Source organism: Oncorhynchus masou, chromosome 15 (genome assembly GCF_036934945.1).
Source record: "Oncorhynchus masou masou isolate Uvic2021 chromosome 15, UVic_Omas_1.1, whole genome shotgun sequence".
Classification (NCBI taxonomy): Eukaryota; Metazoa; Chordata; class Actinopteri; order Salmoniformes; family Salmonidae; genus Oncorhynchus; species Oncorhynchus masou.
Genome location: NC_088226.1, coordinates 15,995,121 through 16,016,409, shown reverse-complemented (window position 1 = coordinate 16,016,409; position 21,289 = coordinate 15,995,121). Strand labels below are relative to the sequence as shown.

The window sequence follows — 21,289 nt, the reverse complement described above, 5'->3', positions numbered from 1 at the left end:
TGCCAGAGCAAAGGTAGAGGCCCTCGTTTCATTCTCCTCCAATGAGGAGTGGAAGATCAGGATGAACTGCCTGAACTAAACAGTCTAAACAGACTGGATGGAGACACAGCTGCAGACATTCAAGGACACAAACATGCACATACAGTAGATATGTATGGGGTGGAGAGACAGAGAGACAGACAGAGATGGAGAAAAAATATGATGCATCAGACCAGTGAGGAACTCATTAAACGCAGTTTAAATGAGCTGTTAGGGTGAGCAAGACCTGCCCTCTGGTGGGGGTTCTTCAACATCACAACTATTTATCTTACTAGTTCAGTCAAGGCAACAGTAAACATCTCACCCCCCCACAATAACATGCAAAGACTGGTGTAACTAAAGTACCAACAATTTAAACAATTAAATAATTATATTGACAGTCATTTAGCCAACATATATTTTATTCATTTCATATAAAAACAACAAATATTTAAAAAATCAAAACAGGTGCTTATTTGAACCTTTCTTCACAGGGACTCAAATGTAAAAAGCCCACCACAGTCACATAGTCAATCCCAGATAGGGTAGGACATCAGGGCCAGACTCACATCATCACTTTGTAAGCAACTCCAACTTGTAGTCAGCTCAAATTCATTCATTACAACCAGTTTGGCAGTCATTTTGAAGCAGGGTGCTACAGCAACCCTCCACTAGGAGGCAGGGTGAACCTACGACATTTCACTTCTCTTCTCTCATCTCCATTCCTCCCTCCCTGCCCCATTCTTCCCACCTACGTGCCTGCCTGTCAGTCTCCCTCTCCCTCCATTATTTTTACCCCTTTTCTCCAATTTTCCCACCCTTCTCTTTCGGCCCTGAGCTCTTCTGTTCGGATCGGTTCCAGACTTGCCACTGAGCTCTTCTTGCCGACTCAACATTCCACACTCCTCCGTCTCCTTCCATCCTCCCTCCCCCTCTCTCTCCTCAGCCCCATTCGTCCGGTTTACAGAGCAGAAAAGAGCTGGTTTTGAAGCGTGGCTCACTGGCCCACCAAGAGTTTCTATCTAAAACCTCTCCAAAGCATTCCACGGAGCAGGACAGAAATCCGGTCATGAGAAGGAGCGAACTGTAGGAGGAATGTTATGAGGGGGTAGAACACATCTGTCTTTGCCTCCTATTCAAACGGGAACCCAGAGGTTAGGGAGTTGGTTGATTCCCTGCATTGAATCTAGTTGTGACCTGTTAGAAACCTTACTTTCCTCCCCCCAATAATGTACTACACAATGTTAAGACATGACAAGGGGAAATAAGATGGATGAGTTGATCTTTCTATTTCTAAATATTTGAATAATGGGGTGGATCGTTTCCCTTTTCAAACTAGTTCTTTGGTTTTCCTAGCTGTATTTTGCATTGGTATAGAGGGTACCCCTTAAGTAAGGTTCTCCAGTACCTTGTGGAATATACCACATACAAAAGTTTGTTGCAACATCCAGAAATGCAATACTGTATGTTATTTCATAGTTTTGATGTCTTCACTATTATTCTACAATGTAGAAAATAGTGAAAATAAAGAAAAACCCTGGAATGAGTAGGTGTGTCCAAACTTTTGACTGGTACTGTACATGTTGACTCACGTCAGATGTGTCACTTTTCACTTTTCAAGTGAATGACCTACAGGTGACCTAAGTTACACAACATGACCAAAAGTATGTGGACATCTGTTAATCGAAAATCTCGTTCCAAAATAATGGGCATTAATATGGAGTTGGTCCCCCCTTTGTTGCTATAACAGCCTCCACTCTTCTGTGAAGGCTTTCCACTAGATGTTGGAGCATTGCTGCGGGGACTTGCTTCCATTCAGCCACAAGAGCATTAGTGAGGTTGGGTAATTAGGCGTGGCTCGCAGTCGGCGTTCCAATTCATTCCAAAAGTGTTGAGGTCAGGACCTCGCTTTGTGCACATGGGGCATTGTCATGCGGAAACAGAGAAGGGCCTTCCCCAAGCTGTTGCCACAAAGTTGGAAGCACAGAATCGTCTAGAATATAATTGTATACTATAGCGTTAAGATTTCCCTTCACTGGAACTAAGGGGCCTAGCCCAAACCATTAAAAACAGCCCCAGACCGTTAGTCCTTCTTCACCAAACTTTACAGTTGGCATTTTGCATTCAAGTAGGTAGTATTTTGCTGGCACCCGCCAAAGCCCAGATTCATCCGTTGGGCTGCCAGATGGTAAAGCGTGATTCATCACTCCAGAGAATGTGTTTCCACTGCTCCAGAGTCCAATGGTGGACTACGCTTGGCATTGATAATGGTGATCTTAGGCTTGTGTGCCGCTGCTCGGCCACGGAAACCCATTTTCATGAAGCTCCTGACGAACAGTGTGTGGCTGACGAACGGGTGTGGCTGAAATAGCCAAATCTACTAATTTGAATGGGTGTCCACATACTTTTGGATATATAGGGTATGTTTTACATGGCTGCAGGTCAGTGTGTAATTATACCACCAACAAACACAGACATTAACATGGGAAATCTAACCATCCGTACCAGTCATGAGACTAACACTGACGTTCACCTACTTTACACCAGGTTACCCATCCAAAAGTCAAAGGAAGGAAATAAAACAAAAACAATTGAAAAGTATCTTAGTAATAATGCATAAACAAAGGAGTGAATGCACTGTCCTTTGCTTAAAGTAACTGTCCAGGGGCCCCCTGAGTGGCGCAGCGATCTAAGGCACTGCAGTGCAGTGCTTGAGGTGCCACTACAGACCTGGGTGTGATACCAGGCTGTGTCACAACTGTCCTTGACCGGGAGTTCCATAGGGCGGCGCACAATTGGCCCAGTGTAGTCCGGGTTAGGGGAGGGTTTGGCCGTGGGTGCTTTACTTGGCTCATCGCGCTCTAGCAACTCCTTGTGGCAGGCCAGGCGCCTGCAGGCTGACTTCACACATCAGTTGAACAGTGCAGCTGGAGGGTGGGTGTTGAAAAGTGTGGTTTGGCGGGTCATGTATCGGAAGACACATGACTCGACCTTCGCCCTTCTTGAGCCCTTTGGGGAGTTGCAGCAGTGAGACAAGATCAACAACAACAAAAAAGTAACTGTCTAGTGAAAATCTCACTTTTAAAAGTTCACATTCTGTTAACTCATAACCAAGTAATGTTGTTGACTTATCCTATATTCGTATTTGTGGTCAAAGCATGAACTGGAGAAAGAAAATACTTCAGAAACCCCAACTCCAACCTGTATCTCAGACTGTCTAAAAAAACTCTTGCTATTTCCTCATAGAGGATGATTTTATTCTCCTGTAGAGGATGGGCTGGCCAATCAGCGGTCTACTCGCATTAATATTTTTAATGACCTGTAAACTCCCGTACCATTCTGTTGTTGGGGTACACCCACACCATTCCAACAAGGAAAAGCTGCTTTTAAACATACTTAATTAAAAATGATTTGAAGGAAAACTATTTCACTCGTAGTGTAATTAACTATAGGTCCTATTTCATAGAAATCTGGAAACACTGGACAGTTACTTTAAGTAATACATGTTGGCTGTTCTCGTGATTGTGGTAGAAAGTGCTAAAACAAACCCTCTAAAACCCTCTAGAATGTTACATACTAATACCCTTATCTACCCCATCACACTGTACCAAGTCAACAAAAGACGGTATCGGTCTGTATCAACGTCAAATCTCTGCCCCCCCCCCCTCTCCTAATGTATGTGCAGATGTGGTGAACAGGCCAAGGACTCTTTAAAATCACTCTAAAATCGTCTCTCTAACATCCCTGTCCTCTTCTCTTCCACACTGAAAGTATTGCTTTCCAACCAGTCTTTGCTGACGTGTCAGTCAGAACCGAAGGGAGGGAGGGAAGGGGACTGGCAACAACAAAAGCTTCACCACAACAACCAGAATTAGAAGGAAGATTCACTACAGATTCACTACAGCTGCACTGGACAAAAAAACACACAAACAAACCAAAAGGAAATATACAAAACAAACCTGAAGTTAACTTCAGGTAAATACTGTCATGGTCTCGATGGAGGCTGTGTTGATATTTGGATGATACTGAGTCTCCTGACGAGGGAAGAACTGGTGCAAAGCCTTAGTCTTTGGCTTTTGGCATCTGCCTTTTAAACATAGCGACCAAAAACAGGAAGTGTTTGAAATGAAATGTGAAACTGACATTAGAAACATTGCTATACTACTAAGAAAAGCAGTTCATATTGTAATTTGCATATTATTAACCCCTTTGGAGAATGACTGTTTAAGGGGTATTTGTTTGGCATCTGCTGCGCTCGAAACAGCACAGACCTTCAGCATCTTCAACATCTTTCAAACAGAATAGGGACATAAAATGTAGAAGCAGAATGCGTATCAGTCAGACAGTGGGTCAGTCAGTATTAGGTACTCCCAGGTGTCTCCTGCCCCAGGGGGGAGGGGCCAGTCCTGGTTGGCTGTGCTACTCCGGCTGCTCGTTGAGCTCCATGTCAGACACCAGGATGTTCTTCTCGGCCTGTTCGGAGGGGTTGGAGTTGGTGCGGCTGTAGCGCGCCCCCTCGTAAGATCCCCGGGAGCCTGCCTGGCGCCGGCGGTACAGGTAGATCACGCCCGCGATGAGGATCACCAACACCAGACCCGTCACCATGATCACAATCAGAGTGGGCAGGTGGTCCTCTTCAGCTGAGACAAACAGGGAGGGAGGGGGAGAGAGAGAAGGGGAGAAAGAGTGAGAGAGGGACTTTTTTTTTTTTTTACAGATTAGCATTACAGATTTAAACAAATCTAACATTTGATGACTTGAACAAACAACATGGGATATCCTATCCCTACTTACAGACTACCGCCAAAGCCTCAGCACCTGCAATGGAAAAGATAACATTCGAGTTGTGTTGTCAGCTCAGAGATTGCTTTTTGCAGATATAAATGAAGCACAGTAAGTGGTTATGCAGCTTTGCTATCACTGTGTACACGTATGACATTGTCCATAGTGTTATTTGTCTGCGCTACAGGGTGGGGCCTTCCTTACTCCGTGGCCGTTTGCAGATGACTCCGTGTGTGCGGTTCTTGCAGGGGCCTGGTTTCCAAAGGCCTGTGTTGCTCTGGATCCAGAAGCAGGTGTTGGGAAAAAGCATGCTCAGGTTGGTGCCCTGCACCTCCCAGTTAGTGAACTTCACCTCCGCACTCTCAGACCACATCAGACTGCCCCCTGCAGGACAACACCAGGAACAACACACACACACACACACACACACACACACACCTGTCTGAAGAATATCTTGAAATAGCCCTGGAATACCCTAATGCAAAAAGGTGTGTATAAATCATGTATGTAATATATGAATGAGTATATGGATAGCATATGTCACTCTGATAAATTACTCTTTTTACAGTAGCCATTAGATTATATGACCTTACAGTATATGATATTTACATGTTTTTAACAGTCTGTGTATACTTTTCACTGTGTACATCCTGAGGAGTTCCTTACCTTTGGAGTTAAAGGTCATACCCAGCCAGGCTCCATGGGCCTGCTCCTGGTAGCCCTGGATGTGCTCCCACACAAAACCATTCTCAGTTTCATCCAGGACCGACAGCAGCTGGCCACCCACTGGGGGGTGAGAAAGGGTGTGAGAGAGAGAGAGAGAGAGAGAGAGAGAGAGAGAGAGAGAGAGAGAGAGAGAGAGAGAGAGAGAGAGAGAGAGAGAAAGGGAGGATCAGATAACCATATTGAGATAATTAAATGCGGTCAGCGAGGAGTTGACAGACAGAGGGAGGTGTCAAACAGAGAAAAAGAGAGATGATGATGATGAGGGAAAATTAAAGTGGGAAATCAGGTGATAAAATAGCGAGTGCATTTCAATAAAAGCTCAATGAATCACAACTAACTTAGACTTATTGACGTATTTGGTCAGTGACGTCAGTGCTGAGCGCTGAAAGCTCTCTCCGTGATAACAGCGATTGAATGGAGAGAACTGTAATGTACTCTGTGTTCTTTTAGTGTCACAATGTGCATGTAAAGTGTCACATATAGAGAATGTTTGTATTTGTATTTATTATGGATCCCCATAAGCTACATATAGAGACTGTTTTTATTTATTATGGATCCCTATTAGCTACATATAGAGACTGTTTGTAATTGTATTTATTATGGATCCCCATTAGCTATGTATAGAGACTGTTTGTATTTATTATGGATCCCTATTAGCTACATATAGAGAATGTTTGTATTTGTATTTATTATGGATCCCTATTAGCTACATATGGAGACTGTTTGTATTTGTATTTATTATGGATCCCTATTAGCTACATATAGAGACTGTTTGTATTTGTATTTATTATGGATCCCTATTAGCTACATATAGAGACAGTTTGTATTTGTATTTATTATGGATCCCCATTAGCTACATATAGAGACTGTTTGTATTTATTATGGATCCCCATTAGCTACATATAGAGAATGTTTTTATTTATTATGGATCCCCATTAGCTACATATAGAGACTGTTTTTTTTATGTATTATGGATCCCCATTAGCTAGATATAGAGACTGTTTGTATTTGAATTTATTATGGATCCCCATTAGCTACATATAGAGACTGCTTTATTTATTATGGATCCCTATTAGCTACATATAGAGACTATTTTTTTATTATTATGGATCCCCATTAGCTACATATAGAGACTGTTTTTATTTATTATGGATCCCCATTAGCTACATATAGAGACTGTTTTTATTTATTATGGATCCCCATTAGCTAGATATAGAGACTGTTTGTATTTGCATTTATTATGGATCCCCATTAGCTACATATAGAGACTGTTTTTATTTATTATGGATCCCTATTAGCTACATATAGAGACTGTTTGTAATTGTATTTATTATGGATCCCCATTAGCTATGTATAGAGACTGTTTGTATTTATTATGGATCCCTATTAGCTACATATAGAGAATGTTTGTATTTGTATTTATTATGGATCCCTATTAGCTACATATGGAGACTGTTTGTATTTGTATTTATTATGGATCCCTATTAGCTACATATAGAGACTGTTTGTATTTGTATTTATTATGGATCCCTATTAGCTACATATAGAGACAGTTTGTATTTGTATTTATTATGGATCCCCATTAGTTACATATAGAGACTGTTTGTATTTATTATGGATCCCCATTAGCTACATATAGAGAATGTTTTTATTTATTATGGATCCCCATTAGCTACATATAGAGACTGTTTTTTTTATGTATTATGGATCCCCATTAGCTAGATATAGAGACTGTTTGTATTTGTATTTATTATGGATCCCCATTAGCTACATATAGAGACTGCTTTATTTATTATGGATCCCCATTAGCTACATATAGAGACTGTTTGTACTTTTTATGGATCCCCATTAGCGGCTCTTCCTGGGGTCTGGCAAAAATTAAGGCAGTTATACAATTTTAAAAACATTACAATACATTCATAACTGATTTCAGAACACACAAAGTGTGTGCCCTCGAGCCCCTACTCCACATCTACAACAGAAGATCATAGGGTACGTGTGTGTATAGTGCGTATGTTAGCATGTGTGTGTACGCATCAAATCAAATCAAACTTATTTGTCACACGCGCCGAATACAACAAGTGTAGGTTTACTTACAAGCCCTTAACCAACAGTGCAGTTCAAGAAGAGTTAAGAAAATATTTCCCAAATAAACTAAAGAAAAAAAGAATAAAAAAGTAACACAATAAAATAACAATAACGAGGCTATATAAAGGGGATACCGCTACCGAGTCAGTGTGTGAGGGTACAGGTTAGTTGAGGTAATTTGTACATGCAGGTAGGGGTGAAGTGACTATGCATAGATAATTATGTGCATGTGTCTGTGTGTATGTGTATGTGCATGTGTCTATGCCTAAGTTTGTGTTGCTTCACAGTTCCGCTGTTCCATTATCTGTTTTTTAAATCTGATTCTACTGCTTGCATCAGTTACCTGATGTGGAATAGAGTTCCATGTAGTCATGGCTCTTTGTAGTACTGTGCGCCTCCCATAGACTGTTCTGGACTTGGGGACTGCGAAGACACCTCTATGTCTTGTGGGTTATGCATGGGTGTGCATGGGTGTCTCGGGGCTCCCGAGTGGCGCAGCGTTCTGAGACACTGCATTTCAGTGCTAGAGGCATCACTACAGACCCTGGTTTGCTTCAGGCTGTATCACAACCGGCCGTGATTGGGAGTCCCATAGGGCTGCGCACAATTGGCCCAGTGTCGTCCAGGTTAGGGTTTGGCCAGGGTAGGCCGTCATTGTAAATAAGAATTTGTTCTTTAACTTACTTGGCTAGTTAAATAAAGATTGAAAAAAGAAGTCTGAGTTGTGTGCTAGTTGTTTAAACAGACAGCTCGGTGCTTTCAACATGTCAATACCTCTCACAAATACAACTAGTGATGAAGTCAATCTCTCCTCCACTTTGAGCCAGGAGAGATTGATTATTAATTTGCTCTCTGTGTACATCCAAGGGCCAGCTGTGCTGCCCTGTTCTGAGTCAATTGCAATTTTCCCAAGTCCCTCTTTGTGGCACCTGACCACACGACTGAACAGTAGTCCAGGTGCAACAAAACCAGGGCCTGTCGGACCTGCCGTGTTGAGAAGACAGAGCAACGCTTTATTATGGACAGCCTTCTCCCCATCTCAGCTACAGTTTATCATTATGTTTTGACCATGACAGTTTACAATCCAGGGTTGCTCAAAGCAGTTTAGTGACCTCAACTTGCTCAATTTCCACATTATTTATTACAATATATAGTTGAGGTTTAGGGTTTAGTGAATGATTTGTCCCAAATACAATGCTTTTAGTTTTTATATTTAGGACTAACTTATTCCTTGCCACCCATTCTGAAACTAACTGCAGCTCTTTGTTAAGTGTTGCAGTCATTTCAGTCACTATAGTAGCTTTACTCAAAGCCAGTGGCATGTTGTTAGTAAAGATTGAAAAAAGTAAGGGGCCTAGACAGCTACCCTGGGGAATTCCTGATTCTACCTGGATTATGTTGGAGAGGCTTCCATTATAGAACACCCTCCAAGTTCTGTTAGACAGGTAACTCTTTATCCACATTATAGCAGGGGGTGGAAAGCTATAACACGTGTATTTCCAGCAGCAGACTATGATCAATAATGCCAAAAGCTGCACTGAAATCCAGCAAAACAGCCCCTACAATCTTTTTATCATCAATTTCTCTCAGCCAATCATCAGTCATTTGTGTAAGTGCTGTGCATGTTGAATGTCCTTCCCTATATGCGTGCTGAAAGTCTGTTGTCAGTTCGTTTACTGTAAAATAGCATTGTATCTGGTCAAACACATTTTTTTCCAAAAAGTTACTTAGGGTTGGTAACAGGCTGATTGGTTGGCTATTTGAGCCAGTAAAGGGGGCTTTTCTTAGGTAGCGGAATGACTTTTGCTTCCCTCCAAGCCTGAGGGCACACACTTTCTAGTAGGCTTACATTGAAGATATGGCAAAAAGGAGTGGCAATATCGTACGTTATTATCCTCAGTAATTTTCCATCCAAGTTGTCAGACACTGGTGGCTTGTCATTGTTGATAGACAACAATATTTTGTTCACCTCTTCCACACTCACTTTAAGGAATTCAAAATAACAATTCTTGTCTTTCATAATTTGGTCAGATATACTTGGATGTGTAGTGGCATCATTTGTTGCTGGCATGTCATACCTAAGTTTGCTAATCTTGCCAATTAAAAAATCATTAAAGTAGTTGACAATGTCAGTTTGTTTTGTGACGAATGAGCCATCTGATTCAATAAATGACAGAGCTGAGTTTGCCTTTTTTCCCAAAGTTTCCTTGAAAGTGCTCCAAAGCAATTTAGTATAATTCTTTATGTAATTTATCTTTGTTTCATAGCGTAGTTTCTTCTTCTTTTTATTCAGTTTAGTCACATGATTTCTCAATTCGCAGTACTTTTGCCAATCGGTTGTACAGCCAGACTTATTTGCCATTCCTTTTGCCTCATCCCTCTCAACCATACCATTTTTCCATTCCTCATCAATCCACGGGGATTTAACAGTTTTTACAGTTATTTTCTTAATGGGTACATGCTTATTGGAAACTGGGATAAGCAATTTCATAAATGTGTCAAGTGCGATGTCTGTTCGCTCCTCATTACACACCATGGACCAACAAATATTATTAAAATCAACAACATAAGGTCACTATGACCTCTCCTACACTATATTAGACCCAGCCTTTGGAACTTTGTATTTCCTAGATATGGCTACTATATTGTGATCACTACAGCCGATGGATCTGAATACTGCTTTCATGCACATGTTGCTGATTTCATTCTACCCTGGTAGGTTGCCGACAGAAGGTTGCTGACGTCAACATCAAAATCGTAAAGGAAGGAGTAGGAGTAGGCATAGTGGCCGCAGACACAGGTACACCCAGCAACAAAGGTGCAGGAGATCAGGCGGCAAAAATATTTGTTATTTTGAATTTGCTTCGGGCCTCTCGTTGGGAGAGCATTGCGGGAGGACTGCTTTGCGGGAGGCCGCAGTCTTCAGCTTCCACAGCTCAAGACATGCGACCATCGTTGATTGCCATGCTCCTCTTGCTGTGCTCCTTCGACTCCACTATCAGATGGGGAAAGTGTGGCAAGAGATGGCTCCCCTGGTGAACGAACTCCTGGCAACACCGGCCAGTCGGATAACGACAAACGACAAGGCTGAGATGCATCCAACAAGCGTGCACGCCGTCCAGCCATCGTCGTAGGTAAGGAAAACATTTCACACTGCGTTTTCCCTAGTTTTTTACGTAGGCTGGTGACCTGCGTAATCAAGGAGGCCACCTCAAGCCTTTAATCCTCGGCAGCAAACAATTGCCGCATTGGAACTCTGAGTGATCCGGTTTGTCCCAAAAAAAAAGCGTAGTAGATAGAGCTCCTACAGGGCTGGAACCATTAATTTACTTCTCCAGACAAGGAGGGCTCCATTGGAAAACTAATCTGGGACTAACTTTGTTAGCTTGATGGCTAGCAGTTTAAATAGGTTAGCGACTCTTTCAAGGAGGCTTTAACCTGTCAGTTAAGCGGGATTCCAGGACAAGAAATAGCAGTCCTAGTTACTAAAACCGCGTCGCGGAATCCACTGGTGTGCGTCCAAAATGGCATCCTATTCTCTACAGGGCACTGGTTAAAAGTAGTGTACTACATAGGGAAATGGGTACCATTTGGGACATATCCGATGTGCATGTAAAAAGACTAAGGAGTGTCTGGCTGACTAAGGGCATTGGCAGTTGACAGAGTGTCCTCCTTACCCTTCCTGCAGGAGGAGTGGGCGTCGGTCTGCAGCCGGAGGTTCTGCAGGTTGAAGGAGTAGCAGTGGTTCCTGAAAGGCACCCAGGCCCAGTCGCCCAGAGAGTGAGGACACTGTCCAGGGAAACTCCACTTGTGCACCACAGCCTCCTCTGGTGGAGAGAGAGAGAGAGAGAGAGAGAGAGGGAAAGAGAGAGAGGACAGGGCTTACACACACTATTTAACTTACACACATGTTCATATACTGTATTACCCTATTGATAAGGCACACACACAAACATGCACACAGACATGTATGCACACAGACACACACACACCTGTATTAATCTGACAGATGGCAGCGTCCAGTTTAGCATCACAGGTGGTCATAGTCCACTGGCCCACCGTGGTCATGTGACCACATCCAGACAGTGTCTTAGGCTCCCCATCCCGCCAGGCAGTGTAAATCAGGTCCTCCTCGCCCAACCAGCTGAAGCTCCGTCCCTGAGTGTGGAACAGAGGAGGAGTTAATCATAATATTCTGACCCCAAATCTTACCTCATTGGTCAATCTAGTTAAATCAACCTTTGAAGATCTGATTATATCAATGTAATATTGATTTGTCATGATACAGTGATCTCACCCTACATGTTACCATGTTGTTGTACCAAAACAAACCAATAAAAGATCTCGTATAAGTGCATAACTCCTCCCAGCTTGTCATGTCCAGGGCCTCACCCCATAGTTGTAAAGGCCTATCCATGCTGGGAGGTGTAGGCTGTTCATCAGCAGGGTGAGGTAAGCCTGTTGGTAGGGGTCTCTCACTGAAGCCAACGTCCCGTTCAGAGACTCGCACACATGCAGCGCCCCCATCCAGTCCAGGCGCTTCTTCACTATGCGGTACGACACCCCACCCAGGTCCAGGGCTCCGGACAGGGAGGAGGGCAGGAGGGCAGCGCCAGGGGGCAGAGCTGGGTCTAAGGAGATAAAGTTAAATCAGTATATAAAGGAAACTGTTTCTGCTGACTGATATAAACACAACTGTTTAATATATCAGGTATGTGTTTCAGTAGGTACAGTACTATGTAACAGATTCATACAGGAATGTTTGTCTGTTACATAATTCACACTGGTTAGTTATGTTATGCACTGTTGAATTGCAAGTGGCTGTGCTGTTTGGAGTTGTGACATCTCCTGTACCTTGTTTCTTCTGGCAGATGTAGCCATGGTTCTCCATCTCACAGGCCCGGGATGCCCACATGCCCGTATTTTTTGTTGGGTTCCCATGGATCATCACCACACAGTTCCCCTGTTAGGTGACAATGATGTCATCAACAATGGACATGACAAATCCTGGACCCACGGACCAAATATGTGTCCCAAATGGCACCATATTCCATATATAATGAACTACTTTTGACTAGTACCCTAGTTCTGAAGGAGTACACTATGTAGGGAATAGGGTGCCATTTGGGATGCCGCCAAAGACTGGATTAATACAGAGAAAGATTAGACCAGGGTGGTATGTACCGGAGTCTTGTTGTGGAGTGGTCCACTGTTGTCCAGGGGTTCTCCAGAGGCCCAGTTGGTGTAGCTGAGGAGTCCAGGACGAGCCCACTGGAAGTGGCCTTTAGAGTCAGACGTCAACCCCAACCACAGGTCAAAACTCACATTGGACAACAGAGTTGTGACAAAGGCTGTGGGAGACAGCGTGCATGATGTCATTCAGTGCTTCCCAAACTTTTTCAAACATTTTTCATCACTGGGGAACTGGACAAGTTATAAAAGTTATAAAAAGCTCTCTAAGGTCTGCAGTAACTGACATGACATCTCCCCCCCCCACGCCGAACGCCCGATAGTTTGGAAACCACTGATGTTATTGATGGTGTATGTGTGTGTTTGCTCTTGCGTGCGCGTGTGTTTGTTTGTTTGTGTGTGCGTGTGTGTGTGAGTGTGTGCGTGCGTGTGTGGGTGGGTGCGCGTGTGATTGAGTGTGTGCGTGCGCGCGTGTGTTTGTTTGTTTGTGTGTGCGTGTGTGGGTGGGTGCGCGTGTGATTGAGTGTGTGCGTGCGTGCGTGTGTGAGTGCGTGTGTGAGTGCGTGCGTCAGTTGAGTATAAAACTACCTTGCTCCACGTGATTGGGCACCACAGCCAAGGCTCCTCCTTGAAACTCACACATGAGCCTGGCTCCTGACCATATGGCCTTCTGGTTCTCCTCATGACCAAACACCTTATAACACTACACACACACAAACAGGAAGGTCAGAGGTCAGGTCAGGAAGGACCACCATGCTCTCACACGTAACACAACCCAGGAGAAACCAGTACCTCAGGTGAGAGGTCTGTTTGAGATCTAACGTGAGATCTGATAACAACTGAGAGGCTAAAATGGAAGATCAAATCAAAACATAACACAGTAATGTCACATTCATATAACTGTCACATCTTTATCAGCACAGGAGAAACTACATAACCCAGGAGCCCTACCTTGTGCAGGAAGGGGCTCCAGCCATTGGGGCAGCCCATGGGGGGCAGGGGGGTGGAGGGTGTGGGTGGGATGGTGCCTGTGACATTCACTCTCTTACAGACGTAGGGAAGGTCTGAGTGGCATTTCTGATCTGCCCACTCCGCTGTGGAACGTTTTAGAATGAAAGATGAAATATTGTTTTTTTTTAAATCACAAAACATGCTATTTACAGGACAAACTGCACAGTATCACAGAATCCTCACCTTTGCTGACTGACATGTGGACACACTTGCGGTCGCGGCTGAGTGGGTGTGGCCTGCCAAGAGCCCAGGACACATAGTTGAGCACAGAGTGGTCTGACCAGTGGAAACGGCCATCGTTCTCATACGTATGAAGCCCCACCCACCAGTGGTCCCCCTCTACCTTGGTCATCTGCAGGCGAGGGAGAAAACACACGTGACCTCTAGTCATACACATTTGACCTCCAGTGACATGCAGCGATGTACAGTACAGCATAGACTATTGGCTTGGATAAAACAGCTCATGTCCATCCATGTGGTGGTTGGTACCATATGTAGAGATATGAAAGTGCCCATGTGGATGTTTAATTTTGTCACGTTCTTCATGAACATGAAGTAGTTATAAAAGGGTTATAACTTTTTTTATGAAGGGTTATAAAGGTTATGTAGCGCACCTTGTGCACTAGGAAGGCCTCCTTGTCAGCAGTGGATGTGTTACTTTATGAAGGGTGCCTCGTGTCTGTGCCTCGACCTAGGTTGGGCAAAACTAAACATGGCGGTGTTCGCCTTAGCAATCTCACTAGGATAGAAACCTAAATTCCTGCCATTATTGAAAGAGATCGTGATACCTCACATCTCAAAATAGGGCTACTTAATGTTAGAGCCCTCACTTCAAAGGCAGTTATAGTCAATGAACTAATCACTGATCATAATCTTGATGTGATTGGCCTGACTGAAACATGGCTTAACCCTGATGAATTAACTGTGTTAAATGAGGCCTCACCTCCTGGTTACACGAGTGACCATATCTTCCGTGCATTCCGCAAAGGCGGAGGTGTTGCTAACATTTACGATAGCAAATTTAAATTTACAAAAAAAAAGACGTTTTCATCTTTTGAGCTTCTAGTCATGAAATCTATGCAGCCTACTCAATCACTTTTTATAGATACTGTTCACAGGCCTCCTGGGCCATATACAGCATTCCTCACTGAGTTCCATGAATTCCTATTGGACCTTGTAGTCATAGCAGATAATATTCTAATTTTTGGTGATTTTAATATTCACATGGAAAAGTCCACAGACCCACTCCAAAAGGCTTTCGGAGCCATCATCGACTCAGTGGGTTTTGTCCAACATGTCTCTGGACCTACTCACTGTCACAGTCATACTCTGGACCTAGTTTTGTCCCATGGAATAAATGTTGTGGATCTTAATGTTTTTCCTCATAATCCTGGACTATCAGACCACCATTTTATTATGTTTGCAATCACAAAAAATTATCTGCTCAGACCCCAACCAAGGAGCATCAAAAGTCACGCAATAAATTCTCAGACAACCCAAAGATTCCTTGATGCCCTTCCAGACTCCCTCTGCCTACTCAAGGACGTCAGAGGGCATAAATCAGTTAACCACCTAACTGAGGAACTCAATTTAACCTTGCGTAATACCCTAGATGCAGTTGCACCCCTAAAAACATTTGTCATAAGAAACTAGCAGCATTCCACAAGAGAGGATGGCTTTCACTTCAGCAGTAATACATTCATGAGATTCTTTGAGGAAAATATAATGATCATTAGAAAGCAAATTACAGACTCCTCTTTAAATCTGCGTATTCCTCCAAAGCTCAGTTGTCCTGAGTCTGCACAACTCTGTCAGGACCTAGGATCAAGAGAGACACTCAAGTGTTTTAGTACTTTAGTACTCTCTTGACACAATGATGAAAATAATCATGGCCTCTAAACTCTGCATACTGGACCTTATTCCAACAAAACTACTGAAAGAGCTGCTTCCTGTGCTTGGCCCTCCTATGTTGAACATAAGAAATGGCTCTCTATCCACCAGATGTGTACCAAACTCACTAAAAGTGGCAGTAATAAAGCCTCTCTTGAAAAAGCCAAACCTTGACCCAGAAAATATAAAAAACTATCGGCCTATATCGAATCTTCCATTCCTCTCAATTCTTTAAAAAAAAGCTGTAGCACAGCAACTCACTTCCTAAAGACAAACAATATATATGAAATGCTTCAGTCTGGTTTTAGACCCCATCATAGCACTGAGACTGCACTTGTGAAGGTGGTAAATTAATTTAATTTAATTGCGTCAGACCGAGGCTCTGCATCTGTCCTCGTGCTCTTAGACTTGAGTGCTGATTTTGATACCATCGATCACCACATTCTTTTGGAGATTGGAAACCCAAATTGGTCTACACGAACAAGTTCTGGCCTGGTTTAGATCTTATCTGTCAGAAAGATATCAGTTTGTCTCTGTGGATGGTTTGTCCTCTGACAAATTTCGGTGTTCCTCAAAGTTCCGTTTTAGGACCACTATTGTTTTCACTATATATTTTACCTCTTGGGGATGTAATTCGAAAACATAATGTTAACTTTCACTGCTATGCGGATGACACACAGCTGTACATTTCAATGAAACAATTGAAATTGCCCTCACTAGAATTGCCCTCACTAGAAGCCTGTGTTTCAGACATAAGGAAGTGGATGGTTGCAAACTTTCTACTTTTAAACTCGGACAAAACAGAGATGCTTGATCTAGGTCCCAAGAAACTAAGATATCTTCTGTTGAATCTGACAATTAATCTTGATGGTTGTACAATCATCTCAAATAAAAGGACCTTGGCATTATTCTGGACCCTGATCTCTCTTTTGATGAACATATCTTTTTTCCATCTACGTAACATTGCAAAAAACAGAAACTTTCTGTCCAAAAATTATGCAAAAAAATTAATCCATGCTTTTGTTACTTCTAGGTTAGACGACTGCAATGCTCTACTTTCCGGCTACCTGGATAAAGCACTAAATAAACTTCAGTTAGTGCTAAATACGGCTGCTAGAATCTTGACTAGAACCAAAGAATTTGATCATATTACTCCAGTGCTAGCCTCCCTACACTGGCTTCCTGTTAAGGCAAGGGCTGATTTCAAGGTTTTACTGCTAACCTACAAAGCATTACATGGGCTTGCTCCTACCTATCTTTCTGATTTGATCCTGCCATATATACCTACACGTACGCTACGGTCACAAGACGCAGGCCTCCTAATTGTCCCTAGAATGTCTAAGCAAACAGCTGGAGGCAGGGATTTCTCCTATAGAGCTCCATTTTTTTTGGAATGGTCTGCCTACCCATGTGAGAGACGCAGAATCGGTCTCAACCTTTAAGTCTTTTAACTCTTCAGTAGGTCATATGATTGAGTGTAGTCTGGTCCAGGAGTGTGAAGGTGAACGGAAAGGCTCTGGAGCAACGAACCGTCCTTGCTGTCTCTGCCTGGCCGGTTCAGCTATGATCAGCTATGAAAAGCCAACTGACATTTACTCCTGAGGTGCTGACTTGCTGCACCCTCGACAACTACTGTGATTATTATTATTTGACCATGCTGGTCATTTATGAACATTTGAACATCTTGGCTATGTTCTGTTATAATCTCCACCCTGGCACAGCCAGAAGAGGACTGGCCACCCCTCATAGCCTGGTTCCTCTCTAGGTTTCTTCCTAGGTTTTGGCCTTTCTATGGAGTTTTTACTAGCCACCGTGCTTCTACACCTGCATTGCTTGGTGTTTGGGGTTTTAGGCTGGGTTTCTGTACAGCACTTTGAGATATCAGCTGATGTAAGAAGGGCTATTTAAATAAATTTGATTTGATAAAGTTGTTATAATGTTTTCATTAAATGTGTGGTACCTTGTGCAGTGTGTTGGCAAGGAAAACCTCCTCCGCAGAAGAGTGGATGGAAGCCAGAGAAGCACCGGACCAGGAGCAGATCCTCTGGGCTTGGTCCCACGTAGACCGGTGGTCAAAGAACTTATACTCTGCCTCCTGGAAGCCCACCCACTCACTGGCACTGGGGGCTGGGAGAATGAGGAGAAAGATGGGAAAGAAAAGTTGTTGCTAGTTGGTTATGATGGAAGACTAAAAACAACAGACACAATGAGAGGAGGGTGGTTTATAAACTGACCTTCAGTGGGGTTTGGATCCTTATCAATTTTTCCTGAAAACACAAAACAAAAAGTTGTCTGAATTCATCATTCAGAACAAATGCATAACGCTACCGCTGAGTGATTAGTGCTTTTTGAGTCTCTGTCTTCATTGTTGTGTTGTGTACACTCCTCTCTCATGAGGCCTATACAGTCTGTGTATATCTAACCTAACGTAGCAGGCGTAAAAGTGTACCAGAGATATTAATATTATGTTGTGATGCTCATGTCTCCGCCCTAATAATGGAAGTCGTTGTCCCAAAGACGGGATGGCAGGCAACAAGTTTAAGTCCAAAATAAGCCAATTGAAACACATTGGGCTTATTTTGGACCAATTTGGGGGAGAGTGAAACCTCTCGCTTTGCCTCTTCCTCTCTGACCCCGTCTCTGTCCGAGCCGGAAAAAACTGGCGCAATGGATCATGGTCATTGTAGTTAATTACCACGTGATTTACGCTGAACTAGGTTGAATATGTCACCTATGTCCCCTATTGGCACAAAGCCACCGTCGCTGGACCAGACAGGACTGTCAAAAAGTGCTCTTCACTGACAAGACAAAACCAGGGGTGATGGTCGGATTCGCGTTTCTTGTTGAAGGAATGAGCGTTACACCGAGTCCTGTACTCTTGGGGCGGCAGGTAGCCTAGTGGTTAGAGCTTTGGACTAGTAATCAGAAGGTTGCAAGATCCCTGAGCTGAGAAGGTAAAAATCTGTTGTTCTGCCCCTAAACAAGGCAGCCCACTGTTCCTAGGCTGTCAATAAGAATTTGTCCCTAACTGACTTGCCTAGTTGAACAAAGAAAAAAAATATGTGACTTGTAATGGAAATGTTATACGTCTTATTTTCTAACTACCAATTCTATGTTTTATGTTTGTGGTTCTCTATAAACCAATTTCTGTGTTTCATGCAAGTGACTGACTGAACGAATCCTCACTATCAGTAGTTGCAATTTGGCTGGACAAAAGATATCTCAGTTTCAAGGTCTCAGTATTGGTCGGTCACATGAATGAAACAAAATGGTAATGATTCATTAATTATGCTAAATTATGCAAATATATCTCTGTACAGCCGTATATAAGACAACTGCAGGGACTGCCCCAGCAGATCTTCTGACAGATGTTCACTATAGTGCATTACGTTTGTTGGAACCTCTACAGCGCGTTGGCAATAAACAATGATTCATTTAAGAATGACTTAGAGTCCCTGTGTAAGAATTTCAACAACAACTTGATTCAGGAAACTAGGCATTTGTTGAGCGTCAATACAGGCCTTTATCTATATTTCAAATACAATTGAGGAAAACAAAGGTTGGAAAGCAAATGGCTCCTGCTGTAAGGAACAGAGTCTATGCTGTAGGCTACCAACTGTAGGCTACCAACTACCAACGTCCCTTTATCAGGACCCTGTCTTTCAAAGATAATTCGTAAAAATCCAAATAACTTCACAGATCTTCATTGTAAAGGGTTTAAACACTGTTTCCCATGCTTGTTCAATGAACCATAAACAATTAATGAACACGCACCTGTGGAACGGTCGTAAAGACACTAACAGCTTACAGACGGTAGGCAATTAAGGTCACAGTTATAAAAACTTAGGACACTAAAGAGGCCTTTCTACGGACTGAAAAACACCAAAAGAAAGATGCCCAGGGTCCCAGCTTAGGCATGCTGCAAGGAGGCATGAGGACTGCAGATGTGGCCAGGGCAATAAATTGCAATGTCCATATTGTGAGACGCCTAAGACAGTGCTGCAGGGAGACAGGATGGACAGCTGATCGTCCTCGCAGTGGCAGACCACGTGTAACAGCTGCACAGGATCGGTACATCCAAACATCACACCTGCGGGACAGGTACAGGATGCCAACAACAACTACCTGAGTTACACCAGAAATGTACAATCCCTCCATCAGTGCTTATACAGTGCCTTGTGAAAGTATTCGGCCCCCTTGAACTTTGCGACCTTTTGCCAGATTTCAGGCTTCAAACATAAAGATATAAAACTGTATTTTTTTGTGAAGAATCAACAACAAGTGGGACACAATCATGAAGTGGAACGACATTTATTGGATATTTCAAACTTTTTTAACAAATCAAAAACTGAAAAATTGGGCGTGCAAAATTATTCAGCCCCTTTACTTTCAGTGCAGCAAACTCTCTCCAGAAGTTCAGTGAGGATCTCTGAATGATCCAATGTTGACCTAAATGACTAATGATGATAAATACAATCCACCTGTGTGTAATCAAGTCTCCGTATAAATGCACCTGCACTGTGATAGTCTCAGAGGTCCGTTAAAAGCGCAGAGAGCATCATGTTGAACAAGGAACACACCAGGCAGGTCCGAGATACTGTTGTGAAGAAGTTTAAAGCCGGATTTGGATACAAAAAGATTTCCCAAGCTTTAAACATCCCAAGGAGCACTGTGCAAGCGATAATATTGAAATGGAAGGAGTATCAGACCACTGCAAATCTACCAAGACCTGGCCGTCCCTCTAAACTTTCAGCTCATACAAGGAGAAGACTGATCAGAGATGCAGCCAAGAGGCCCATGATCACTCTGGATGAACTGCAGAGATCTACAGCTGAGGTGGGAGACTCTGTCCATAGGACAACAATCAGTCGTATATTGCACAAATCTGGCCTTTATGGAAGAGTGGCAAGAAGAAAGCCATTTCTTAAAGATATCCATAAAAAGTGTTGTTTAAAGTTTGCCACAAGCCACCTGGGAGACACACCAAACATGTGGAAGAAGGTGCTCTGGTCAGATGAAACCAAAATTGAACTTTTTGGCAACAATGCAAAACGTTATGTTTGGCGTAATAGCAACACAGCTCATCACCCTGACCACACCATCCCCACTGTCAAACATGGTGGTGGCAGCATCATGTTTTGGGCCTGCTTTTCTTCAGCAGGGACAGGGAAGATGGTTAAAATTGATGGGAAGATGGATGGAGCCAAATACGGGACCATTCTGGAAGAAAACCTGATGGAGTCTGCAGAAGACCTGAGACTGGGACGGAGATTTGTTTTCCAACAAGACAATGATCCAAAACATAAAGCAAAATCTACAATGGAATGGTTCAAAAATAAACATATCCAGGTGTTAGAATGGCCAAGTCAAAGTCCAGACCTGAATCCAATCGAGAATCTGTGGAAAGAACTGAAAATTGCTGTTCACAAATGCTCTCCATCCAACCTCACTGAGCTCGAGCTGTTTTGCAAGGAGGAATGGGAAAAAATTTCAGTCTCTCGATGTGCAAAACTGATAGAGACATACCGCAAGTGACTTACAGCTGTAATCGCAGCAAACGGTGGCGCTACAAAGTATTAACTTA

General features: G+C 43.1%; 1 protein-coding gene across 1 annotated transcript in view; it reads right to left on the bottom strand.

Moving 5' to 3' along the window:
- Positions 1 to 422: 422 nt before the first annotated feature.
- LOC135555747 (C-type mannose receptor 2-like) overlaps positions 423 to 21,289 on the bottom strand; it is a 52,838-nt gene continuing 31,971 nt past the window's right edge. Inside the window, exons 16-29 of the mRNA XM_064988442.1 lie at positions 17,940 to 17,972; positions 17,666 to 17,832; positions 13,999 to 14,167; positions 13,756 to 13,898; positions 13,393 to 13,507; positions 12,799 to 12,965; positions 12,469 to 12,577; positions 12,007 to 12,245; positions 11,607 to 11,772; positions 11,292 to 11,441; positions 5,467 to 5,586; positions 5,005 to 5,184; positions 4,813 to 4,836; positions 423 to 4,658 (exon numbers count right to left, since the gene is read on the bottom strand). Coding sequence (XP_064844514.1) covers positions 4,438 to 4,658; positions 4,813 to 4,836; positions 5,005 to 5,184; positions 5,467 to 5,586; positions 11,292 to 11,441; positions 11,607 to 11,772; positions 12,007 to 12,245; positions 12,469 to 12,577; positions 12,799 to 12,965; positions 13,393 to 13,507; positions 13,756 to 13,898; positions 13,999 to 14,167; positions 17,666 to 17,832; positions 17,940 to 17,972 — 2,003 coding nt within the window. The 3' untranslated portion in view covers positions 423 to 4,437. The remainder of the gene's footprint in view (positions 4,659 to 4,812; positions 4,837 to 5,004; positions 5,185 to 5,466; positions 5,587 to 11,291; positions 11,442 to 11,606; positions 11,773 to 12,006; positions 12,246 to 12,468; positions 12,578 to 12,798; positions 12,966 to 13,392; positions 13,508 to 13,755; positions 13,899 to 13,998; positions 14,168 to 17,665; positions 17,833 to 17,939; positions 17,973 to 21,289) is intronic.